The sequence below is a fragment of the Carettochelys insculpta genome, chromosome 2 (genome assembly GCF_033958435.1).
Source record: "Carettochelys insculpta isolate YL-2023 chromosome 2, ASM3395843v1, whole genome shotgun sequence".
NCBI lineage: Eukaryota > Metazoa > Chordata > Testudines > Carettochelyidae > Carettochelys > Carettochelys insculpta.
The window spans coordinates 242,000,804-242,028,592 of record NC_134138.1 but is presented as its reverse complement, the minus strand read 5'-3'; the positions used below and the strand labels follow the sequence as shown (position 1 = coordinate 242,028,592).

Sequence of the window (27,789 nt, the reverse complement as noted above, 5' to 3'; positions counted from 1 at the left end):
CAGAGTCGACGTTGGGCAGCACCACATCAAAATAGGCACTGCAGGGGAGCGTCTACATGCCAAAGCGGCCCAAATCGAAATAAAGGTGCCAGAAACAGCTGCAGACAGGGTCACAGGGCGGACTAGCACTTCCCGGGCAACAGCAAGCTTCTCCCTTAAAAAGCCCCTCCCACACACACTTGCACTAAACAGCACAAGATCCACAGAGCTGACAACTGGTTGCAGACCCTGTGCATGCAGCATGGATCCCCAGCTGCAGCAGCAGCAGCCAGAAGCCCTGGGCTAAGGGCTGCTGTACATGGTGACCATAGCGGCCCACAGGGGCTGGAGAGAGCGTCTCTCAACCTCTCAGCTGATGGCCACCATGGCGGACCCTGCTCTTTCGATGTTGCGGGACGCGGATCGTCTACACATGCCCTACTTCGACATTCATTGTCGAAGTAGGGCGCTATTCCTATCCCCTGATGGGGATAGCAACTTCAAAGTCTCACTGCCTTATGTCAATGTCAACTTCGAAATAGCGCTCGCCCCGTGTAGACGTGGCGGGCGCTATTTTGAAGTTGGCGCGGCTACTTCGAAGTAGCTGGCATGTGTAGACGCGGCTAATGAAAGGTTACTTTTAAGCACTGGAAAATGTGTTTCAAAAATAAACAAAACCAATCTATTCTGTATTCCCAATTGATTTTGCAATGGTCACAAGCTAAGTGTCATTGTATTTAACGCTGAAAGAACCAAGTACCCTCTGTTTTAAATACCATGTGTTCATCTTCAAAGATAAGTAAGCATTTTGGCATGGGGAAATGTGGCTGCTGCAAAGAAAAATGCTTGGGACATATATTTAGTCAAATGACATATGTGTTTCAAAGTAAACTTGATCAAACTGACTTCCTTACTTTTGGCTTTAGTCTAGATTAGTGTAATCTCTCATTCGGTCAGCATTTTATGGTGCTCTAGTAAGTTCATCACAGACTGAAAGAGTCATACCTGAAAAGGCCTAGAACTTGTAAGGTTGAGTGTTTGTCTTATCCATCTCTTGCCTTGATTTCCGAACTTCCGCCATAGCAGCTGACCCTTTGAGTTGTTCAAAATTCTCTGGAAGACTGACAGACAATAAACGTGCTTTCCCAACATATGATAATAAAAGCGGAAAATGCAGCTTTTATTGCCATGATTGAAAGTGGAATGAAAGACCGGACTCAGCAGAACTGCTCTATTTTGGAACACCTGTGGTTCTGAGGATTCTATGTAGAGGTAGTGCCCATTGACTGTGCCCAACGTATGATCCTTCATTGGTCCTGTGTCAAATGTGGAAGTTGGACCCTGGTGCCTGGTCCAGTCGAAGTCATCATCCATGTCCTGATTCCAGTTGCATAGCCCATTTTCAAAGTTACACTGTAGCTCAGGTTCTGAAATATGTAAATACAGACATAAAAACATAAGAACATAACAACAGCCACACTGGATCCATCTAGTCCGTTATCCTGCCTTTTGAAAGTGTCCAATGCCAGATGCCCCAGAAGGAGTGAACAGAACAGGTAGTTATTGAGTGATCCCACTTCTGTCATTCATTTCCAGCCTCTGACAAACAGAGGCTAGGGACACCATTCCTACCCATCCTGGTTAATACCCATTGATGGACCTAACCTCCATGAATTATCTAGCTCTTTTTTGAAACCTGTTATAATCCTGGTCTTTACAACATCTTCTGGCATTGTCCTTATGAAGACCTTGTCAAATAAAAGCAATATGCTACATCAAACAAAGGAATATCTGGAATTTGTTTTTTCTTCTTCTCACAGCACTAACCTCAATTTAATTAATTACATTGAACCAGTCTGAACAAGAACCAAGAACTAGGTGCTTTCCTTGTAGGTACATGACAGCAAATACATGCTTCATCAATGGGGGTTATTCTAAAGCATTATGGCAAATTCTGGCCCTAAACTGAAACCTGATTGGACAAAACACTTGAAAAAATACACTGCAGAGAAGTGGTCTTAAACTTTCCAGACTACTGTGCCCTTTTAAGAGTTGGAAGCCCAAATCCTGCAGCCTGAAGAGTAAGCCCAAGCCCTGGTGCATATGGATGAAGCATATAACTTGGCTTCATGGAGTCACTTGCAATATTGTGGCCAGAAACTGCCCTGCTTACCATCACTTAACACCAGCTTTGCACTTGTGAGTCCCCCAAACCTATCCCAGAATCCTCACTAGCTTCATGACACCCAGCTTGAGACTCACTGATTTAGGTGAATTGGTATGCCCCCTGGAAGACCTTGGTGTACTCCCAGGTGTGCACATGCCCCAGGTTGAGAGACACTTAGCATACCATCTTAGACAGGAAGGAAGACTGGAATAAGTGTCCTAAGTTATGTTCTTTCTTGTAGGAAAATAAATAAAATTAGATTTTGCACTCTTACTATCCTTCAGTACTCAGACTAAGTAGCTATAGGATAACAAGCCAATCTTTGGATCCTGATCCAGACTAGTTTTAGGCTAGAATTTAGAGTTAGCAGCCAAACTGAATGAGGATTCAAGTCTGGTTGCAATGGTGCCAAAGTGCCAGGAGCTTTTCTTGCATGATTTCAGGCCCAAATGACAAAAAATATCTCCTGGCTGCATATATTCAGGGCTTTGTTTACCACTGTAAATGTTACGTTATATTTCTTCGTTTTCTTACCTAGGGGACTGAGGGAAGAAAAAGAAATAGAAAAGCAAACACAGAGAAAATATGAGGGAATGAGAGAGCGGATACCCTTGTACAGAATCTATGGCTACCAAATCATCAACATTAATACTTCATATGCTATGTCTACATTACAAAATAAAATCACATTTATTGAAGTTGACTTTTTACTGCTAGATTTTATAAAGCACAAGATGAGTGTCAGCAAATGTCCAGGAAGTCAATATAACTTGTCTCCATTGCCTTAGTTAGGGTTGACTGCATCAGCAATACATTGTGGGCACCTATCCCACAGTGCCTGCAGCCCTGTTGCATTTCTGTGATTTTGTACCAGAGTGTTATGGGAAAAAAAATGGGCTGCAAGAGCTTGTGGGTGTCTCATATCATCCCAGAGTGCAATGCCCCTATCCCTTTTGCTGTTGGAAAACAAACAGCACAAGGAATTTTGTACCATTTTTGGGCCATTTTCCCAAAAGCCTGTCCCTGGCTCACGCTGCTGCACAGCACTAACATAGACCCTGAACAGTTTGAAGTCATTGCACAGAGTATAATGACCACTTCCCAAAGTGTTAAGCAGTATTTTATTAGACAAAGCCAGTGGGAGGAGGAGGAGTGGATGTGGATGATTTGAATGATGATACTGAAAAACTGGAGACCAGGAATGCAGAGTGGCTGGCCGGCCAGGATACATTGCTTGCTGTGAAGTTCCGGTTCTGAAGGCGTGAAACCAGCACACACTGGTGGGATTTCATTGCTTTAGAGGTCTGGGATGGCTAACAATGGCTGCAGAGCTTCCACTGGGGTCGGGCAATATCAAGGGGAGGCCAGGCAACAGGGTGAGGAGGCCACATAACTGTCAGTCCTGTGGTGGGTTTCCCTCTGCAATTCCAGCACAGACCACAGAATATTGGTTTGCTCCCTTGACAGCTGTCAGGAGCTCTGTCTAGTCCTTTGTTCCTGCACTGGAGCAAGCTTTGCCACCACTGCTTGGTCCACTTTCTGCCAGCAGCAGCTTTGGCTCGCTCCCTGTCTGACTTTTCAAGCTGCTAAAGGATGAGGTCCTGTTTGGATCTTTTCCTGTAGTGCATCACAGCAACCTTGTCTCCCCCACTCATGCTGCCTGTTGAAGACAATCAAGGTTAAAATTTAGATACAATTTTTTAAAGGTGACAATGTGCTGACCCATAAAATGAGTGGGTCTCTGTTTGACAATCACTGCAACTTTTGTTTTCTGAAGCCACTTTTGGATTCTTAAGAATGACAAGGAATCAACCCCTACAGAACAGAAGCTACTAGTTATCCAGACCATTTCATTGTGGACATGCCAAAATCCTGGAGGCTTAAGGATGGCAGAAGCAGTGGAGGGTTGAAACAAAGCCCTGTAAAATGTAAAGCACAGAAAAAACCTCTCTTGACAGCTCCTCATAAATCCTTCACAACCATGTGGGTACAGTGGGGAGTGGGAGCTGGGGAGCCCTCCAGCAGGCTGGTGGCAGAGGAGAGGGCCAGGAGCACCTACCAGCTGCACGGAGCAGAGAGATGGAGAGTAACATGGTGCAACAGGGCAGTCTTGGGAAATTTACATGGCCAGGGAGCAGTGCAATAATGTTAACTTTAATGAAATTTTCAGTGCTTCTTCTAGGTTGCTTAAGGAGATATCAGCCTCCTAAGAATAACAGAGAGTGAAAAAGAAAATATGCTCAAACTGTGTGAGCACAGACCTGGAAAATTTGCCAGAATGCTGTGTGGTGCCGTGATGCCAGATTACTTACTAGTTGCCTGGTGTGGCGAGGTGCGCTATTGTGGAAGCTGGAATAAATCAGGCCCCCAAAAAACCTTGCATGAAAAATAAGAGTACCTGGCTGAGACCTCTCTGGAGAGCTCCAAAGAGGATAAGTGCTCCATTCCCAGAAATATTAACAAGCTGTTTTAAGGGGTATAGATCTACCACACCTAACCCACAACCTGCTTGTAGCAGTTTAAAAAATATGCTCAACAGAAATAAACCTATACTCCAAGCCACCCACAACCCACTTGTAGCAGTTTAATAAATATACTCACCTGACGAGCCCTCTCCAAGATTGCTGGACCCTAGAAGATCATGTGCTAATGAGGGGAAAGGCTTCAGAGTCATGAAGAGCTCCGGGCTGGCAGGATCAGCTTCCTTGGGCATCTGTTGATTGGCAGCATCCTCCTCTTCATTGGCCTCTGCCTCCTCCTCACCCTCTTGGCTGTCACTGGAGACCTAAGGACAGTGTCCTGAGGAGTCCATGCTACCCTGAGTGATTGGGTCCCTCCCAAGAATGGTATTGAGCTGCTCGTAATAGCAGCATGTTTAGGGAGATGTCCCACATCACCTGTTGGCTTCTTTCACCTTCTGATAATTCTGCCTGAGCGCCTTGATTTTGACCCAGCATTGCTGAGTGTCCCTGGTGTACTCTTTCTCCATCATGCCTTGGGAAATCTTCCCATAAATATCCACATTCCTTTTGCTGCTTTGCAGTCTGCTCAGCACAGATTCATCATCCCACACAGAAGTGAGATCCAAGACTGCGTTATTGCTCTATGCTGGGGCTCTTTTGCAACTCTGACAACTCAGATCAGTACTATACCCTAAGAACCCATGTAGGCTAGATATGATGGCTCCTGAGGGGCACTCCTGACTTGTGCTATCCATGCTGATCAGAAAGAAAATTAATTCAAATTCCCAGGCTCATGGTTATCTACTTTCTGCACACACAGGCTACGTCTACATGTGAAGCCTACATCGAAGTAGCTTATTTCGATGTAGCGACATCGAAATAGGCTATTTTGATGAATAACGTCTACACGTCCTCCAGGGCTGGCAACGTCGATGTTCAACATCGACGTTGCGCAGCACCACATCGAAATAGGCGCTGCGAGGGAACGTCTACACGCCAAAGTAGCACACATCGAAATAAGGGTGCCAGGCACAGCTGCAGACAGGGTCACAGGGCGGACTCAACAGCAAGCCGCTCCCTTAAAGGGCCCCTCCCAGACACAGTTGCACTAAACAACACTAGATCCACAGAGCCGACATCTGGTTGCAGACCCTGTGCATGCAGCATGGATCCCCAGCTGCAGCAGCAGCAGCCAGAAGCCCTGGGCTAAGGGCTGCTGCACACGGTGACCATAGAGCCCCGCAGGGGCTGGAGAGAGAGCATCTCTCAACCCCTCAGCTGACGGCCGCCATGGCGGACCCCGCTATTTCGATGTTGCGGGACACAGATCGGCTACACGTGCCCTACTTCGATGTTCAACTTCGAAGTAGGGCGCTATTCCCAACCCCTCATGGGGTTAGCGGCTTCGATGTCTCGCCGCCTAACGTCGATGTTAACATCGAAATAGCGCCCAACACGTGTAGCCATGACAGGCGCTATTTCGAAGTTAGTGCCGCTACTTCGAAGTAGCGTGCACGTGTAGACCCAGCTACAGAGAGCAGTGGAGGTGAAAGCGGTCAGAATGGACACCTGTGGGGCATTGTGGGATACCTCTGCAGGTCAATAAAATTGATTTAAAGCCATGCTCTTTCCACACAAACATTAATTCAGCCTTTTAAATTCAAAGTTGGCTTTATACCATATCAGAAGGGTGGGGCAAAAAAGTTGACCTTAACACCCCTTAAAAATTCACCTAATTGTATTTGCAATGAAGACAGTCACCTCATAAAATCAAGCTAAACACCTTAAATTTGAGTTTATGATGTAGTGTAGACATTGCCATAGTGTGTATACTCATCCTGAGAACAGCTTATGCTACTTTGTCCAAACATAATAAATTTTATTAAAGGAAAACAGAAGTGGTTAATTAAAACACCCATGCAAGCTTATGGCCACCCTTTAAAGGCTTCTCAACCTGGCTTTCAGTTGTACATATATTAATTTAGGAACTAGCTTCCAACTGTGTGCTCCCATTTGAGAGCCTCCATCCCACAGTAGGGTTCTTATGTGACCACCAACACAAAGCCTCTTCCTCTTGACTTTGTCGACCAGATTAGATTTTCCCAATGATCAGTCTATGGGTCTAGACGCTTTTGCTAGCCTTCTGAGTTTAATATAACAAGACAGCCCATACCAATTAAAGTTAGAATTGTGATTTATGCAATCCAATAGCAAAATTAAATTTGGTTAGTAATTTTTACATAAAGTTATATGTTTGCAAAACATTATTGATGAGTTACACTTTTTATATTAGATTAAGGGATAATCTATTTATTGTAAAAATTAACAGAAGTTTTCCATTGCCAGCACCTTTTCACCTATGTACAGTATTAAATGAAGACTTACACAAAATAAGCTACCTGATTTAGGAGAGCAGCAAGTTCAGGAATGAAGAATACACACAGCGAACGCATGTTAAAGAATGGATAAGCCTCATGTAATGTCTCTTGACTTGCAAATTCCCTGGCCCAGCTGTGACTTGAACTAGAGTTTGAGGGATCACAAGGTAACCATGTTAGTGAATGAGATAAAGGAGACTCTCTGTAAGGCCTCACTGGCAGTAAGAGTGGCACCTGGCACATATTCAACCACTGGAAGGATGAAACCAAAATGTATCTCCCTTTATGCGAAGAGCTTGTCTCTGCCACTGTAACTCACTATGGTCTGCATAATTTAGTCACCTCAGGACGTGATAACGCATTTGAGTAATTTTGCTATATGTTAATATCCTTCTTGCTTCAAAATGTATGAGGGTAGGCATGGAGAGAAAGACAACAACAGACGAGTTCTGAAATACTGAAGGTTAATGTCATGAATGTGAATACACAGCAGTTTTTTCATTGTATATGTTTTTCCCTGGAGGGGGAGAGTGGATCTCATTGTCACTACTATGACCTATGACCTCCATAATGTACAGAATTGGAAGGTATTGTTCCCTATAATATTTTGGCATTTAATTATAAATATAGACCCTCACTGTGCTCCGTCAATTGAAGGAAAGTTAGCATATTAACAAAAAGCCCACTTTGCACACCTTGTATTACCACTCTAAGAACTGTATTCTGAACAAGTAGTGCCTTTCTATATTTTATAGAAAACACAGGAATATGGCCATATTTCTGATAAAGAAGATAGTTTATTTGTATTAGTTCCCATGTTCCATCAGAGATAATTTTTAGGGTTCATCATGTGTAAATGGCACCAGCCAATCATTTTAAGATTGAATAGTTCTGTTGTTGAAATACAACCTTAGTGTAAGCCGTGCAGATTTCAGGGCTGAAACGGGCAAGGTACTGAACTGAAAGTACTTACTGCAGTTTTCTTCGTCAGATCCGTCCCCACAATCATCCACAAGATCACACACCAATAAACGGTTGATGCAAGCCTTTGTGTCTCTGCACCAGAAATGATCAGGCCCTTCACAGCTTACCGCTGGAGATGGAAGAGCACAATTTTTGAATGTTATGTCATCAATTGCCGAGACACCATCATAAAATCCAAGGCTGATTTTATTAAATGATAACTGGAAGGGCCCCGGGAGGCGGCCCAGCTGAATGAAAGCCTTTAACCACTGATTTCCTTGATCATAGTATATCCTCCAGAGGACAGTATGGTTTTTCAGTCCATCAACATGTAATTGCATTTCTGCTGCTCCAACTGACTGTCCATAATTGTAATACCTGAAAAAGCATCAGAAAAGTCAAAAGATGTAAATGCTGAGGATCTTGCTAAACATACTGGGCCTATATTAGATATGTTCTAAATCCACTACATTTAACAGAATTACCAGTGGGTTGAAATCAGTCCACAATGCCTAAAAGGAGTGCAGCATTCTGTATGTGATTACGTTATTCTACCAGACATATATTAGCTTACCTGGTTTTGGAAGACCTTGATGAACTATGAATTAAGGACACTCCTGGAGAAGTTAAGACTACGATGGAGGAAGCATGCTTAGTTAAGTTAGAATCTGCAGAATTTCTCCTTCATAATAAGCAACGAAAACAATACACTCACAAGTAAAATATTAATTCCATGAATCAAAGAGATAGCCATGTTAGTCTGTAACTTCAAAAACAACAAGAAGTCCTGTGGCACCTTATAGACAAACAGACATTTTGGAGCATAAGCTTTGGTGGGCAAAGATGTCTTTGCCCACGAAAGCTTATGCTCCAAAATTTCTGTTAGTCTATAAGGTGTCGCAGAATTGCATGAATGTAATTCAGCGGATAAATTTGAAGTTCCATTAGAGGAAAGCAAAACACCTAAAAAGTGCAAGAACATGTCTTCCATTCATCATAATTAATGACACTTTCTACTTTGTCTAATGATCTCAAAGCAGTTTGCAAACATTAAGGGTTATTACATCTCCATGAATTTAGAATTGCTACATCCCTTTTATATGTAGGGCAGGGATGTCAAACTCTCAGGCTAGTCATCAAATTCTTCCACTGGGCCAGAGGGCACCCCCGATTCCCGCGAGGGCTCAGGGGGGTCTCCATGTGTTTCCCCCCACCACACATCTCCTGGCCCTGCCTGCCAGCCTGTGTGCACAGGCCCCCATGCATCCACCAGCCACCCGCTGCACTAAAGAGAGTAAAGCCCTCCTGAGAGGTCCCAGTGCCACCAACAGTAGCACAGAGTAGCTAGAGAGGTTTCCACCTGTTAGCTCTGCACCTTTGTTGGCACATCCTTGTGTCCCAGGGGAGGTGCATGCAGAGCCATCCCATCCATAAGATCATTCAGAGCAACTGCCACAGGCATTGCATTTTTTGGGGGGGCCTGCAGTGGCCACCCCAACCTTCCTATGGATGAGATGCTCCCCCATACTCATCTTAGCCTGCAGAGCTCACCCCCACCTACCACTGATGGCAGGGGAAGGAAATCAAGTTACACAGCAGCCTGCTTCACTCAGCTGTCATCACCCTTGTGCTGGGGATGGGGCACTCTCCTTCCTGTCGCTATGGGAAGTGGAGCTACCAGGCTGACCTGTGAGATAGCAGCAGGGCAGAGCAGAACAGGGACTGCTGCACTGATCTGCTTCCCCACAGCTCCTGCTACTGCACCATGCCAGCCCACCCCACCCCCATGCTCTCTGATGACACATAGGCCACATCCCTAAGGAGTGGAGGCTTGAGGGAAGAGGTGCAATGTGGGGGGAGAGGGGCAGAGCAGAGGCAGGAAAAGGCAGGACAGGGTGGAGCAGGAGATGGACTTGGGAGAAGGGTACAGATGACCCTGCCTCTCTAGGGCTGCAGGGATTCATGTGACAACAGCCATGCCAGGGCTGAATTCTGGGGCTGCTCTGGCTGCAGATGACCCCCAGGGCCTTGAGCTTGAGATCCTTGATATAGGGAATCAGAAATTATGTGACTAACCCAAAAGTTGCAGGGTGCGTCTACCCTAGGAACTAACTTCACAGTTAACTTTGAAGTTAGGCACGGCATTGGAGTAGCCAGCAGAGAGTCCACACACATTTTTCCCTTACTTCATAGTTAACTTCGAAATAGGGAGCCTAACTCTGAAGTCCTTACTACATTCCCGGGAATGGAATAGTGCCCTACTTCAAAGTTTAACTTCAAAGTACGGTGTGTGTAAATGCTTCGTTTCAAAGCTGTACTTCGAAATAAGCAACTTTGAATTTATTTTTGTAGTGTACACACAGCCAAAGACAGAACTCAGAATAAGATCCAGAACTTTGACCTCCAGACCCATATTCTATCCTGTAAAGAGACTAGCCTCCAACTAACTACAGTACAGTGAGGTAATTTCCATTGAACTCTTTCTTCAGGAAATGCAAAAGCAACAAGGGGTCCTGTGGCACCTTATAGACTAACAGAAATGTGTGAGCATAAACTTTCGTGGGCAAAGACCCACTTCATCAGATGCAGGTAGTGGAAATTTGCAGAGGCAGGTATAAAATGGCAATGTACAAAAACCTGTGGGAGAGCACTTCAATCTCCCAGGACACACAGGCCGTATCTACCTGAGACCCAAACTTCGAAATGGCTACGCAAATGGCCATTTCGAAGTTTACTAATGAAGTGCTGAAATGCATATTCAGCTCTTCATTAGCATGCGGGCAGCCGCTAGGCTTCGCAATTGACGCGGCTCACGGCCGCGCGCCTTGTCCAGACGGGGATGCTTTTTGAAAGGACCCTATCTACTTCAAAGTCCCCTTATTCCCATCAGCTCATGGGAATAAGGGGACTTCGAAGTAGACGGGGTCCTTTCGAAAAGGAGACCCGTCTGGACAAGGCGCGCGGCCGTGAGCCGCGTCAATTTCGAAGCGCCGCGGCCACCCGCATGCTAATGAAGCGCTGAATATGCATTTCAGCTCTTCATTAGTAACCTTCGAAATGGCCATTTGAATGGCCATTTCAAAGTTTGGGGCTAGTGTAGACGTAGCCACAGTAACAAATTTAAAAGTAGCTATCATATAGCAAAAAAAATTTAAAACCAGACTCCAAAGGGAAACTCCTGAGCTGCATTTCATCTGCAAATTTGACACCCTCAGCTCAGGATTAAACAAAGACTGTGAATGGCTAGCTAAATACAAAAGCAGTTTCTCCTCTCTTGGTGTTCACACCTCCAGATCAACTGCTGGTAGTAGGCCTCACCCTCCCTGACTGAGTTAACGTCATTATCTCCAGCCTTGCTCTGGACTGCCTATTTATACCTGCCTCTGCAAATTTCCACTTCCTGCATCTGACGAAGTGGGCCTTTGCCCACGAAAGCTTATGCTCATACATTTCTGTTAGTCTAGAAGGTGCCACAGGACCCCTCATTGCGTTTGCAGATCCAGACTAACATGGCTACCCCTCTGACACTTTCTTCAGGAAAGCAATTCTGAATTTTATCAGTAAACAACAGTCCACCAACAAACTGGCACATTGGTTGGGGGTGGGGTGGGGGACAAAAACACTAAGCACCATCCTGAACTTTCACACACAAATCTTGATTATCTCTCATCATCATCATCATCATCCCACATTTAACTTTGCTGTTGTTGTGCACTATATCGCTTGATACTGTTCACTAAATTGCTTGAAAAAGCCTGCCCTTCTGTGTTTTACTACATTACTTAATTTAGAAGCTCCCTGGCTACGTCTACACGTGCAGCCAACATCGAAATAGGCTATTTCGATGAATAACGTCTACACGTCCTCCAGGGCCGGCAACGTCGATGTTCAACTTCGACGTTGCTCAGCCCAACATCGAAATAGGCACAGCAAGGGAACGTCTACACGTCAAAGTAGCACACATAGAAATAGGGATGCCAGGCACAGCTGCAGACAGGGTCACAGGGCGGACTCAACAGCAAGCCGCTCCCTTAAAGGGCCCCTCCCAGACACACTTGCACTAAACAACACAAGATACACAGAGCTGACAACTGGTTGCAGACCCTGTGCCTGCAGCATAGATCCCCAGCTGCCGCAGAAGCAGCCAGAAGCCCTGGGATAAGGGCTGCTGCCCACAGTGACCATAGAGCCCCGCAGGGGCTGGAGAGAGAGCATCTCTCAACCCCCCAGCTGATGGCCGCCATGGAGGACCCAGCAATTTCGACGTTGCGGGATGCGGATCGTCTACACTGTCCCTACTTCGACGTTGAACGTCGAAGTAGGGCGCTATTCCTATCTCCTCATGAGGTTAGCGGCTTCGACGTCTCGCCGCCTAACGTCGAAGTTAACTTCGAAATAGCGCCCGACACGTGTAGACGTGACGGGCACTATTTCGAAGTTGGTGCCGCTACTTCGAAGTAGCGTGCACGTGTAGACGCAGCCCCTGTGGCCTTGATGCACCACTAGCCTTTTGTTTGGTTACTATGCCAAGCAGAATCTCTAACATTTTTAGATTGGTCCATCCTCTGTAGAAATGTATTATTGGCATCATCATGGGATTTCTGTGTCCTCTGTCATGTCTGTTTTTCCAAATGTTTCAACTTATTGTTGCTCAGTGGTTACTACAAAGCCTATGAGAACAACAAGAAGTCTTGTGGCACCTTATAGACTAACAGATATTTTGGAGCATAAGCTTTCGCGGGCAAGACCCGCTTCATCAGATGCATCTGATGAAGCATGTCTTTGCCCACAAAAGCTTATGCTCTAAAGTATCTGTTAGTCTATTAGGTGCCACAAGACTTCTTGTTGGTCTCTAAGCTACAGACTAACACGGCTACCTCTCTGATACAAAGTCTATGTGACCAAGGAGTACAAGGAGGCAATAAATACTGACAAAAAAGACATGCACTATTGGAAATTCTAACGTCAATTTCAATCCAAGAGAAGCAATGTCAGATGTTCCATAAATTTAAAATAAAACTTAATTCGTACCAGAAGGACACTGTGCAACCTGATCCAGCCTGGCTGAACTTGGGGCTTCGTAACTGAGCAACTTGTGAAATGTTGCTACTGTTTTGGAGAACAAACATAAAATGACCTGTTTGGGAAAAAAAAAAAGAAAGAAATTTTTCATACATGAAGCCATTGTAATACAGAAAACTACGACCGGAATTTCTGCCCCTGATTAAGTTCGAATAGATGTATCTGCATCAAGGAGCTATGTATGTCTTACCTTGGGATGTGTTAAAGGTATGATCTTGTGGTGGGGCTTGTTTCTGATAAACAGATGGAAGAGCACTTCTGGCGCTTCTTATCCAGTCAAATGCATCTGCACTAACCGTCTCAAACCAACCACAGCTGTCCATTTCAAAGTCACATTTAGCAGCTGAAATATTGAAGATCTCACTTTATGTCTTTGAACATAACACATACCACCTAATCACACCGTGCAAGAACTTCACAAAATGCAAGTAAGAAACCAACAGTCAAAATTTTTGTACACTATGCCAGATGTGAAAAGGAAAAAGACAAATAGGTTACAAGATCTGAGACGAGGTAATTTTTTTAAATTAAATCACAATAGCATACAGAGGTCTCAGCAAAGATCATGCTTTCCCTGGGCCTGTCATATGTACATTGTACAATTTGTAGCCTAAAAAAAGAGGAGAGGCAAAAAGTGGAAGTAGTATTATCCTCTTTTTACAGATGGGAGAACTGAGGCACTAAGATTGAATCAAGACTACAGAGGAAGTTATAGCAGAAACAGGAATTGAACCCAGAGCTTGAAAATTCCAACACCTCAGTTACAAGTGACATTGGTCTTAGCATTATCAAGCATTGTAAAATATCATCAAACAGGTAAAAAGCAGGACCTCTGTGGAGCATATGTTATGCCTCAGCCTAGTTAAGTCTGAAAATACATTCTGCTGAATCCCCTGCTAAGACATAGGGGCAGGGTGACCATCCATCCCATATTAGACAGGATGGTCCTACTTTTGGTACGCCAAAAACACGTCCCTACTTATTTTTAAGTAAGTCACTTATCTGGGCCCTCCCCCGGCTGACTTTTTCCACCAACAGCTGTGCAGTTGCAGCCACTGGCAGAAGTCACTTCCCTGAGCCTTGGGGAAGTGGGGGGAGCATGGGCAGCTGCCACACTCCTGTGGATCCTAGGGACGGCTGGCAGCAGCTGCTTCCCTGGGGGTCCCAGGGAGGGCCAGCAGCTGCTGCCTCCTTCCCTGTTCCCCACGGCTTGGTGGAGCCAGGAGGCGCCGCCCCTCACCCACCATATCTTCTTGTTCTGTATTTGGACAGAGAGATGTGGTCAACCAATGTAAGGGTTAATTTAAAGCAAAGGGGAAAGTAAGAAAATGTAATGCTAAGTGAAGTATTTCTGGAAATTCAAGCAAGTGGAAGGACAACAGAGGGGAAATGGGAAGTATTGAGGTAAATAACAGAAATGTTGACAAATATGTACAAAAGACAAAAATGTAAAAAACCCCTCTTCTAAGTATTATTACTCAAATAATTATCTTTAAATTTCATTAAATGGCATTTTATTCCTGCAATAAATACATCTTTTTTTATAAAAGAGAGCTTAAAAGAGAATTTTTGAGTAACTGTGTCATACAGATATTTATTATTTATATAAAATTGATTTAATAATACTGTGGACAGTCATGGTAACCTAGGCATCACTCACATTGTTCTCAAAGAATAACTAACTGAATCTTCAGAAAATATCACCCTTATGCAATAGTCTCTTTGGCCATAAAGCTTAATTGCACCTGATCACAATGCAGAAGTTTATGTATATTTTAAACTCTAAATTTTCCCTTGGAAAAATGTGGTTAAATTGTTGTTTAATGCTGTAATTCTGAGCATTAAAATGCTGAATCCTTAAATAGAGTCTAAACACTTCATATATGCTACACAAATGAACCTTATGTTATTTTTTTACTGCACTGGTTTATATTGTCCATTATTTTCAAGCTTTATCACATGCTTTAAGTGCCATTTTTATTTTAAAGAATGAATAATTGACTGTGTATGGTATGTTTATAGGAGAGTGATTAAAATCTTTGAGACATGTTTTAGTCTTATGTAACTTTTGGCCATCTGGGGCGTGGAAAGTAATCTTAGGGGATATGAAGGAAAATGTGTTAGATAAAATATTCCCTTATGACCACCACTGAGAAATAAATACCCTACAAATGAAAAATAGCAAGGAAGTTCTGGATGCTATCAAGGAAAATAGAATTTCATATGGGATATATAAATCATCAGTTCTGCTGATGCCAAAAAGAGGTATCTCATATATGACAAAGACGATGATTTAAGAAAATTTTAAGGAAAAATGACAAGAAGATGAATAATATTTTGCAAATCTACAAGGAGCCAAGGTTTGGCGGATTTGACTGAAGGTATATTAAAGGAGAATCAGTAGAGAGGAAGCAACAAATAGGCATGGAAAGCAATTTCTGCTTTAGTTTCTCCTTCCCAGGATCTGCTGGAAAAATATGATGTATGATGTAATTGGAAATACACATCTCCTAGAACCGGAAGGGACCTCGGGCTGTTATCTAGTCCAGTCCCCTGCCCTCTTGGCAGGACCAAGCACCATCCCTGACATCTATTTGCCACAATCCCTAAATGGCCTCGTCAAGGACTGAACTCATGAAACTATGTTCTGTATTCCAAAGGAGCAGCAGCAAAGAAAAAGACAAACTTCTGACACAGGTACACAAAAAAAGTAAAAGAAGAATCCAAAACATTTAAATCCAAGCCAAGATGATTTGCATCCAAGTGTAAAGAGATGGAACATTAAAAAAGGTAGCAGCACACCATGCATTTATTCATGGATGAATGTACTTGGGCAGAATAAAAACAGACTCAAACTTTCAGTTCAGTTCCAAATGTTCTGTTAATGACCTGAAAGTCGGTGTTTTACTGAAGAAGAACTTTTCATAACAGTTTGGAAAGAGAGGCCGCTGAACTCTCTTTTATATATGAATTCAACATATTAAGACATGGTTTGAACTGGGATGGCAATTTTCTAGCCCATTACAGGGGCTCTTTTACTTACTTTGCTTTATCTAATTCTTGATTCCCCCCCCCATTTCTGCCCCTCTGCTCTCTGATTCACTCACCTTGGCAATATTTTTCTGATTTGTCAACCATGATTACTATTTTTGGTTCTCTGTGCCTTAAATATTGAGTCTGTTCTGGCATGGCTATGGTCTGAAGAAGTGGGTCTGTCCCACAACAGCTCATCACCTAATAAATTATCTCGTTAGTCTTTAAAGTGCTACTGCACTGCTTTCTTGTTTTGTTTGTCTTTGGTGTGAGATGCAGAGTAACAACTGATCTTAAGCATGTGACTGGTCTCTTGGGACTGGGAGAAACTCAATGAAGTGTGATTTTTGGTTTAAGTGATCTTTACCACAAACTTCAGTTTGTCTGGGTGGCAAGTTAGGCTGGTGAGTTGAAGGACTGGCATAGAGATATAGGAGTTCACGTTTGTCACTGGCTTGGGGAAATCTAAATATAGGACATATCACCAGTTTGGGGTATCTGCTCTGTATTCTGTCAGTCCGCTCTGAGGTAGGCACTTATGATGGTAATCCATTCCAGATAGTTTGACAGAGTTTCTTTTGAAACAGACAGAGGTGAAGGTTTGGTAAGCACAACCCATGGATATATTTGCCCAGGTTAATGAAGAAAGAGTTTCTTTTTTTAAGACAGGCAGAACCAGAAGAGCAAAAAAGAATTTGTAAAACTAACACTGCCTTCTAGAGATGTAATTCTGACTTTACATAGTAACAGGCTAACCTTGCTAGGTAATTATTCCCTTTTTACTGTACATATTGTGCATGCATATGGAGATACAGTTTTAATTACATCATCACATACTATTTTTCCATAAGATCCCACTTCACTCAATGCATAGCAGATGGTGCTCCCTTACTGCGCAGCTATTCAACATTTCAATAACAACAGACCTCAGTCAGAACTAAAAACTCATGAGATGAACATAAAAATCGTGACTTTTTTTTAAATGTGGGGATCTTTATTTGCCTTTTTTTTGTCTGTACTTTGTTTGGTCTTTCTAGGTCACATTTTCAGGTGATTCTCAGCAATGAGAAGGCTAGGAACTTTTTTAGCTTTTGTTTAAATGAAAAAGATTCTTACATAGAATAACTTCAAGGGCTGAGATTTAAGAAAAGCAACAAACAGCCTGGGGCTTGAGACCAAACTACAGTCACACAAATGCATGTCAAGAGATCTTACAGTATAAGCAGACAAAAGAGATAAAAGGTGGGACACACATCACACAACATCGGCAAATCCAGATTGGAAGAAGTGGGTGTGTCCCACGAAAGCTCATCACCTAATAAATTATTTTGTTAGTCTTTAAGGTGCTACATGCCTGCTTTTTTGTTTTGAGATGATACAGACTAACATGGATACCTCTGTTACAGGTCACACAACAGGTGTAGTAATAGGAATTGGCTGGGTCTAAAAGGGCACACTGTCAACAGAAGAAATCTCACAGAGCCTCTACACAGACAAAGTGCTCTGTCTAGAGTCTGTCAACAAAAACTGAGCACTTCAGCCAGCAGTGTTATGCCTCTCCCCAAGCAGGCATAAGAACTGTGTCAAGAGTATTCTGTTGACAAAATTGCCGTGTAGATGCTTGGAGCCCATTCCGTCAAAAGAGTAAGTCCTCTGTGGTGCTGACCAGCCAGCTGGTGACAAAAAGCATCCTTCCCTCAGAGGCACAACTCTATCATCCCTGCCTCCATCAGCATTTAAAGGGGCCGAAAGCCCCAGCAATCAGCTGCATGTATGGCTGCAGGTCTGCTGCATGTGGCTGCAGATACCCCCTGGCAGCCACTCCCTGCAAAAATAAAAAATGTCCCAGGCAGCTGGGGACCATCCCAGGCCCTCTCACAGCTCAGAGGAGGGATCCCAGGCCTCCGGAAGTGGTGACAGGAGAAAGGCCCCATCCTGGTCCAGACTGGAAATCAAGGACCCCTGCCTGTGGGCAAGCAGGTGTGGGCGAACGTGAAAGAGTTCTGCCAGGGCTATCTACAGGCCTGGGATGCATGGTGGTGGTTGGGGACAGGGCCTGCCACCTGCCTATATAATAAGGAGCTGGACCAGATCCTCAGAGGCAAGGATGGGGTCCCCAGCACCACTCTCATGGACACCGGGGAGTGGTCTCCTCCACCAGAGGGTGCCTCCCAGGAGCCCACCAGCTTGCTGGAACCAGCATAGGAGCCCCTGTCGGACCCAGAGTTGATTCAGGGCATGCTGGTTATCACCCTGGAGTCGACTACCCCCAGCTCCACCAGCTCTGCTCGGGCATCCCTGGGCCCATTCATAGGCCTGTCCATCTCTGAGGGCTTGCCACATGCTCCCACAGCAGTACGTGCCGCCCGCCCACAGCAGGTTGCCAACAACTCACTGCCAGTCCCAGGGAGGGTCCCTCTGACATTCGGGTCAAGGTGGATGCAGGCCACCGCTGCCAAGGCTGGGTGCAGGGTGCAGTCCCCAAGCTCACACCCATCCATGGTGGTGTGAGCCAAATGTGTGATGGGGCACTGGGGAGGGAAAGGCAACACTGGACCCCCCACCACCCATGCTGTGATCCCCACGTGCCACCACGTGGCAGGAGGTGATCAGCCCATCCCACCCCACCATCACAGGCTCACTGTGCAGCACGGTCCACTGTGCGGGGTCATAGATGTGTGCACCTGGGCCAGCTGCATCCAGCAGCATGGGGGTGAACCTGCATCTCCTGGGGGCTAGGGGCCATGTGTTGTGCTCTGTGAAGGACTCATCATCTTCCCATCTCTGCTCAGAGCTTCGCCATCTGAGGGCTGAGCCAGCCCCACCACACACCCAGGCAGCCCCAGGGAGGAGGTGGATGTGGTGGAACCTCGAGCGGCACCCCTGAGTCCTGGCAGCCCACCACCACCAGCGCATGCCTGCGTCCAGAGGACATGCCACCAACTGGATGATGACATCCTGCAGGCCTACCCAGCCACCCTCTGGTGCCAGAGTGAGATGATGGAGGCGTGGATGTGCCGGGAGGATGAGGTGCACCAGGACTGGGTGCAGGCATCTGAGCAGGGGCTGGCCCAGATGGGCAAGCTGCTGGAAATTGTGGAGGCCTTGGTAGCCCAGACTGCCCCACCTGCTGAGCCTGCCGCTCCTGTCTCCCTCACAGCTGGTGCCCCCATTCCCAACCCCACTCCCCCAGACCCCATGCCCCATGTAATGCTCAATACACTGCAATGGACAATGGATATGGCTGGGAGTCATCTCCCCTCAGGGTCCCCCCCAACCCCACTGACTCACCATCCTTTCCAGCCCTTTCCCCCAACCTAGTCAGAAGTAGTGGCAGCCCATTCCCCAGACCCCTACCTTCCCCATGGTCCCGGCCCCAGCCCAACTCCACAGGGGAGGCTGTCCATGAAGTGTGAGGGGCTCCTGTGACTGCTGTGGGTCATGGCCATCAATCCCTGCCCCTGACTGATACCCTCTCCCCACAGTTCGGGATACCCACCTCCCCGCAACTGTAAATAGAAAGGCCCATTATATATGTGTGTGTTAAACATATGTTTATTTTCAAAAACAGTTGCAGAACTATGTACAGGTTTTATTTTTCAACCCAACCCGTGTCACTCTTTGGGGGAAGCTGGTGTGTATGGGGGAGGTGAGGTAGGGGAGTGGTATGGCATGATGGTGGCCTCCCCAGGGTGCCCTAGGGTGGGGTCACTGGGGGCCATGGGCAAAGGAGTCCCACAGGACCTCCCAAATGCTCACCCCATCTGCGTGCACCTGCAGGTTGTGGGCCGCCCTGGGTTGTTCATAGCTGCTCCCTTCCTCTGGTGCCTCTCCCTGCAGGAATTCCTCCTCCTTCCTCTCCACTACGCTGTGGAGCACGCAACAGGTGGCCATAGCTGCGGGGATGGCTTCCTCCCCGACATGTAGCCACATGAGGAGGTATCAGAACCACCCTTTCAAGCAGCCGAAGGCCAGCTCCACAGGGTTCCTCGCCTGGGTGAGGCAGCCATTGAAGACCTCCTGGGTGTGGTTCTGTTGGCCCATGTAGGGCCTCATGAGCCAAGGGAGGGGCAGGAAAGCTGCATGCCCCGTGATGCACAGAGGCATCTGCATATCTCCCAAGGTCAGCGCCCGGGCAGGGATGCAGGTGCTCACCTCCATCCTGCAGAAGAGGCTCAAATTTTGGAAGATGTGGGCATCATGTGTGCAGCCCAACCACCCAACATAGACATCGAACAACTGGCCTTGGTAGTCCACCAGCACCTGCATGACCTCTGAGTGGTACCCCTTCTGATTTACAAAGCATCTGGCGCTGTGTTCTGGGGTCCAGATGGGAATATGAGTCCTGTCCATTGCCCCAGAACAACTGGGGAAGCCCCAGATGGTGAAGCCAGCCACCAGGGTGTCCATGACTGTGATGCGGATGAGCCTCTGGATCAGGATCTGGTTGAAGCCGCACACCACCTGTGGGGAGAAGGGACCAGACACGGCCATGAGTCACTGGGGGGATGGCGCCCCGGGTTCCAGTGGGCACCACAGACCCCTGTCACCCCTTCCCATCCCCCCCATCCCACACCCTCCCCGTGCAGCCCAAGGCTACTTTACCTGCATCTATATAGTTCCAATGGTGGACTTTCCGACCTCGAATAGGTGGCCACAGAGTGGTAAACGTCTGGTGTTGCCAGCTTCCACAAAACTATGGCCACCCTTCTCCCAAGGGTGAGGGCAAGCTGCATATTTGTGTCCTGTCTGGGCAGGGCAGGGGCGAGCTGGTTGCACATCTCTAGGAAGGTGGCTTTCCACATGCAAAAGTTGCAGACCCACTGTTCGTCGCCCCACTGCCCCATCACTACCCGGTCCCGCCAAGCAGAGCTGGTGGGATACCGCCAGACCCATCCTGCCACCCCAGGTGGGGAGGGCTGCCAGGATACTGGGGCAATGGAGACGTCATCCATGGGCTCCTCCTCAGTGTCGTCATTCTCCCAGAGGTGATGGAACACCCCGATGAGGACAAGAGGCAGAAGCAGCAGCAGATGGCCCTCACTCCAGAGAGAGCTGAATGCTGCTGGAATGGCAGGAGCAGGCCACCTCATTGGAGACTGGGATCCCTGCAGGGGCTTGGCTGTGCCTGTGGGGCTCTGCAATGTTTGCTACACACAGGGACTGTGGCCGGGTACTGTGGGGGGAGCCTTTAAGAGCGTGTGGAGCTTGGGCTGGGGTTATCTTGCTGATAGTGAGATCTATTGACTGAAGCTGCCCATGTAGATATAGCTCTTTAGAACTGAGGTCTCCTGACTCTCAGTTTCATGGCTTATCCAGTAGGCTATCATCATCATTAGATTGAAAAAGAAAGCCATTAGATTCCTTCCAAAAGGCATTATGCAAATTTTGGACTGACAGTATATACTGGTGTTACAAAAGACACATAAATGTGATAGGTCACATTTCTAACTATTCCACTTGGTGAGGATTCTAAACTGAGACCTGTAGATGGTATCAGATTATAAATAAATAATACGTTATAGTGGCAGAAGGTTGATATTTATAAGCATTGAAATGTCTCTACACTACTAATACTAGGCAACATTTTTGAATCAAAATGTAGATTCAGGTCAGCTGAATCACTGGCAAATTTGACACAAGCTCATGAGATCTGGTCTGGTTGAATTTTTTTTGAAAGTAGTCAAAACATTTTTTACATTTATAAAAACAAATCCTTTGACTATTTTTATTTAAAATTACATTTTCTTTCAAATGTTAGTTCAATGTAATGATAAAAAAGTTTAAAACCTCAAAAAGGAAACAAAATATATGTCTCATTTGACTCCAAACAATTTTCATTCTTGTGTTTTTGTGGGGTAGGTCGGTCACAAAATAATTGAAAAAATTCATTTTGTGTCCAGCCAAAACAATTATTTCCCAATTTTCAATTCAGCTGTTGAACAGAAAAACAGTTTTTGCATATTTCTGTTTGAAAGTCTTGTCCAGCCTCAGCCCATTTTGGGGATGAATATTCTTCAATTTCAATTAATGGCATTTTATTATTTCTATTGTATATTACATAGTGTTGGGCATGTTTTTTTAAGACAAGTAGTTTATTCACCAAAAATATAAGACTGCAGGATTGATCCAAAATGATTTTTGTTCATGAATTCAAAAACATCCATGACTTTCCAACATTTTCATTGGAAATGCCTTTTTTCTACACACACATATATACACATATATATATATACACACACACACACTCATACACACACACGCATGAGCACGCGCGTGTGTGTGTGTGAAAACTGATAGATTTTTTTGTTTGTTTGGCCACCAAACAAAACTATGTTATTCACTTGGCTCAGAAAACTTTACAACATATTTTAAAGAAACTTGGCAAAAACATACAGAAGAATGCAACAAAGCTGTACATCTAGATCTGTAAAATACTCATGTTAGTCAAAATAAAAAGTATGACATGTCTACAAAGAACATTTCAAAGTTAGATATAGAGGATGTAAACACTCAGAATGTTTTGAAAGAGAGAACATATTTTTCAGGAAGAAGGGTTCTTTTGAAAACAGGGCTTGTTTTCAAATAAACCCCATCTACACTGCCTGTTTATTTGTTTTTTTTTCTTTCTGAAAACAACACTTCTGGAACAGTGAGTGGCTGCCATTATGCTCATGAAGCACCTGATATGTAAATCAGGACCTCATTTGCATTTCTGATTGGCTGCATTTGCATTCCCCTTCCAAAAGGGGAATGTAATATAGACATAGCCAGGGAGTCTAGAAGAAATTTCTTTTCGGAGAGAAATTAAACTTTGGAATAGTGACAGACAGTTCTATGGAAAAAAGGATGTGTATTACAAAAGTTATGCAGTGGATAAGCTAAGATGTCCCGGATATTTTCAGTCCTAAATGCTGCCACAGTATGACAATAAAATATTTGGCTATTACACAGTCCTTCCACCCAAAGACATTGAAACACTGAACAAACATTATTGTAATTTATTCTCACAATAAGCTTATGAGGTTCTTATTTTAATTTTGCAGGGAAGGAAGCAAAGGCACAAGTTGCCTGGTAGCATGTCAGAGGTCATTCAGGGTTTCCATGGAAGAGCTAGAATGAGAGCTCATATTCTCGGTGCCTTGCTTTGTGTTTTAATTACAGGATCATTCTTTCCCATTCATTTTTATCTTCAAAGTGTCAGTGTCATATTTGAAATTGATAAAGTTATACGTACAAAATGCTGGGAATATAACGTGAGGATTTTTAGGGAAAAGATGGAGCTGATGGAGAAAAATATCCTCCAAATAAGTAATTCAATTAAATTTTAAAAATTATACTTAATAAAATATGATTAACAAAAAATATATTTGCTCTCACTCAGGGCTAGACCTTGTACTACCAAAGTTAAAGGGAGTATTGGCATTGATTTCATGGGCAAGGATCATGCTCCCAACCTCAATACACGTACATTGTTCATTTGCATAGTGCCAGTACATTCAATGGGATTGCTCATAAAACTAATGTTTCTTACATGTTTGAAGGATCAGCCCCTAAAACAGCAGTGTCTCTTGCCAAATCTGCCATTCAGACATTTGACCAGAATAGAGAGTAAACCTTATGCCAGGCACTTTAAAATGACTACTTTTTAATTCAGGGCCCTTAAAGATCAAGCATCTAAATAAAATGAAGGCGCGATGACCTTAAAGAACTATTACTCTATTTAGTAGTGGGAACCACTTAAATTCTATTCAGCATTTAGAAGTGCTCTGGGGGGGGGGCGGGGTGTGTGTGATACTGTGACTGGTGCAGTTCTCCCAGTATCATCTACAAAGAAATAAAATGAGAAATTCTCTTCTCACTCAGTAGAAGTACATCTCCACCTTCTTTAGTGACTGTAGCCCCACAAAAATGAATTTAGCATGTTTTCGTTTGCTTGTAGTTAGTATAATGGCAGATGCAGGTTTTATTCATGGTAAGATCTAATGAGTTATTTTAACATGTATTACCGCTATTTGTCTCATTAAGGGTTTTGGTTGTGATTCTGTTCAAACAGGGAAGTCTCTTGTAGGCAGCACAGGAAACTTAATACTGTCGTCTGATGGGCCAGAACCAAAGCCTAGGCGCCAGACTCAGACTCTTGGTTCAACACATGTTTTGCAGTTCCAGTCTAGTTCTGCTTAATGGGGAGAACATAAACGCCATGAATTTATTTAGCTCTTTCTTTAACTCTTTTATAATCTTGGACTTCACAAACATCCACTGGCAAAGAGTTCCACAGATTGACTGCATTGAGTGAAGAAGTGTTTCCTTTTGTTTGTTTTAACCCTGCTACATTTTTATTTGGTGACCCCCAAGTTCTTGTGTCATGGAAAGGAGTAAATAACTCTTCTTTATTCACTTTTTCCACACCAGTCTGTCATATGCCCCCATCAGTCATCTCTTTTCCAAGCTGAAAAGTCCCAGTCTTTTAAATCTCTCTTCATATGGCAGGCATTCCTTACCCTTTTAGGACCGTTTCTGAACTTTTTTCAATGCAAAGGCATCTTTCCTGAGATGAGGCAACCACATACAGTATTCAAGATATGGGCATACCATAGAGTTAATACAGGTGCAATAAGATAAGCTCTGTCTCTTTCTTAATGATTCTTAACCTTGTTTGCCTTTTTGACTGCTGCTGCTGAGGGTGTTTTCAGAGGACTATCCACAATGATTCCAACATTTCTCTCAAACTGTAACAGCTACATTAGTCCCCATCCCTTTGTATGTATATTTGGAATTATAGTTTCCAATACGCATTACTTTACATTTACCATCATTAAAATTCATCTGCCATTTTGTTGCTCAGTTTCCTAAATTTTTAGATCCTTTTGAAGCTCTTTGCACTCTTCTTTGGACTTCACTATATTGCAACAGTTGTATTTCATCTGCAAATTTTGCCAGCTCACATTTAAAATTTCAAAATCGGCTTGGGCTATGCTTTACTTTACATTTTTCCATGCTAACCTAAGGACTTCCCATGCTAAGTTCCAGTTAATTATTGTTTTGACAATGCTGTTTGAGCGTCTGCAAATATCTGGGAAGTGCATTAAACCCTGAAGAGCGTGCTAGTCTCCACCAGTACTCTAGCTCAGTTGGGCTCTCTGAAAACGGCTCACAGTGTGAAGCAGAAGCACTGAAGCCTCAGTAGTTTAGTCTTGAGAGGCAGTGAAGACTGTGTCCCTTGGGGGTTTGGCACAGAAAGGAGGCTCTTCCAAAAGAGTATTCCAAATCTGAGAGTGTAGCACTAATCCTGTGGATCTGTAACAGTACCTCCTTTGGAAAGATCAGCAAATACATGGTAACTTGGCTTGCTTGTGGGCTTTTATAACACGTTCAGTAATGAAGTCCAGAGCCAAGACCTAATTTTGAAAGTTGACACAGGCAACAGTGATTGCTTGTGCAGTAACTGCATCTCCACATGGTATCTCTGCTTCTAAATAGCCATACATAAATATTAGATTTATAAAACCAGTTGTAGCATTTGTATGTGGAAATTAGACATGTGCAATGGTGTATGTTCATCTTTGAAAAACAAATCAGGCCTTGACTACCATCATTTTCTCAGCTTAGCATAAAACTGCACCTGGTGCTTTACAGCATAGGTGTTGAACAAGAAAAAACTCTCTTAAACAGCTACATTCTGCTCATAAATCAGTGTGCGGCTTTTTTGTTTTGTTGTGTTTTGTTTTGTTTTAAAATTTAAAAGGGCAGCTACTCTTATACAACAAAGAGACATCAATGCAGATTCCATACAAAGAGAAAACACTGCATCTCTGGAGTTTGTACTCTTGATTAAATAACACAGCTAATGAAGTAATGGGAGGCTGCAAGACTCCAAGTGAGCATGTACGTATATATCCTTATAGCATGAGTTACTAGCATGAGTTTTCACTTACAGCATTTGGCCTCATCATATCCATTTGAGCAGTCAGGTGTGAAATCACAAAATTTGTTGGACAAAATGCAGGCTCCATCTTCACATGGTAAAAACCCCAGTGGACAAAGAAAGGATGGAGACTCAGTATTTGTAAAGTTTGCTTCCCCTTTTAAAAAATATAAAAGAAAACTGGTGAAATGTCCTTTTTACCATATACATACATAGTAGTGCACAGAGATGGATTCAGTTATATATAGTGACCTTTTCACGTCATTTTTATTGAGCTAGAAATCAAGTTATGTAGCCAGACAAAGTCTCCCCCTTACAAGCCAGCTTGCTCGCTGCCCCCACCCCCACTGAGGAGCACACAGAGCACGGAAATGGCTGCTGACAGCACAGTCTTTGATGCCTCTGATTGAGGCCCAGATGTGCTAGCTCATCGTGACCCTGAGAAACAGAAAGTACAGATAGAAGGCTAACAGGCCAAACTGTCAACAAGAGAGGGGGGGACCCTCAAGAAATCACCCCAGCTGGCATTGATGGATTTGATGCACACACATACCATCCCAGAAGAGGAAGTCTCCGCCCACACAAAAAGAATGTCCTGTACTCCTGAATTGCTTATCTCCTGTCTTACAAGTGCAAATTAAGTAAGAATTGCCCTTGTAACAAACTGGCGTCACAAAAGACAGACCAGTATGATCTGGCACCATAGATAAGAAAGAGAATATGTAACCGAAAAAGGGGTATAAAAGATGGGTCCAGCAGCACTCTAACTTTGAGTGCATCTCCACCAACTAACTACCTGCTGGTTTGGTCAGGTGATTGCCTCCCGAGGTCCACAACTAGGGACGCCCAGCCTCATATTCGTCTTTCCGCGGAATTGAGTGACTGATCTGGCTTGGCTACGCTGGTATCGAGAGACGCAGAGAGGGTAAGATATACCCATGCTAGGTCTCCGTTTTTTTTTGTGCACAGCTAAGGAATTAGAGCTCTGTAACTAGACGTCGTTGTATCAAGATATCATTGTGTTAGATGGTAACAGATATCTTTGTATTGGATTGTAACATAACTTGTTAACACCTATACTTTGCTAGTATATAAGAAGTAGACAATAGCCTTTTGTAACCACACGCTTATAACTGTAGCTTAATAAACTTGTAACCAGTTAAGATCCAAGCCTGACCCTGTTATCCTTTTGTCGCTACAACACAGCCGGCACAACAAAAAGAACTTTAACTGTTTGGTTACCACAGCCTGGCCGTAGGTGAGAGTGTTAGGAGCTCCCTGCTCTAACAGTAAAAAACTGGGTTGTTTAGGACTCAGGGGAGTACCTCACCTCACATTACCCGGCCACCGGCTAACAAGTTAATGTTAGTCTCTTTTCTAGATGACAGCAGACTTCTTCCAGCATAAGATTATTTTCCATGACATCCTTCAGTATGTTGGATGCCCCACCATGGTGATAAATTATGCATTTGGGTAAAAGAGCTTAGAATTCAAAGACAGGATTTATCAAAGCACTGATGCTCAGGGGCCTGTACTGTAAGGCTTGGTCTAAACTGCATACGTACTTTGGTTTAATTACATTACTCAGATGTATAAAACCCAGACCACTGAGTGACACACTTATAATGCCATTAACCCCTGTGGAGACAGCACAATGGGAGATCTTCTCTTGCCAGTGTAGCTATCACCTCTCTGGGAGGTGCAGATAGTAAGCTAATGGGAGAACTCTCTTCCATTGTCATAAAGCATCCTCAATAGCTGCCCAACGCCAGCCCAGATGAACTAGTGAAGCTGCAC

The 27,789-nt window shown here is 44.4% G+C and overlaps 1 protein-coding gene across 1 annotated transcript in view; it reads right to left on the bottom strand.

Moving 5' to 3' along the window:
* Positions 1 to 27,789, bottom strand: part of MALRD1 (MAM and LDL receptor class A domain containing 1) — a 532,671-nt gene that overhangs the window by 382,826 nt on the left and 122,056 nt on the right. The window contains exons 15-19 of the mRNA XM_074985504.1: positions 26,003 to 26,172; positions 13,222 to 13,374; positions 12,981 to 13,086; positions 7,960 to 8,327; positions 985 to 1,406 (exon numbers count right to left, since the gene is read on the bottom strand). Of these exons, the coding sequence (XP_074841605.1) occupies positions 985 to 1,406; positions 7,960 to 8,327; positions 12,981 to 13,086; positions 13,222 to 13,374; positions 26,003 to 26,172 (1,219 nt within the window). The remainder of the gene's footprint in view (positions 1 to 984; positions 1,407 to 7,959; positions 8,328 to 12,980; positions 13,087 to 13,221; positions 13,375 to 26,002; positions 26,173 to 27,789) is intronic.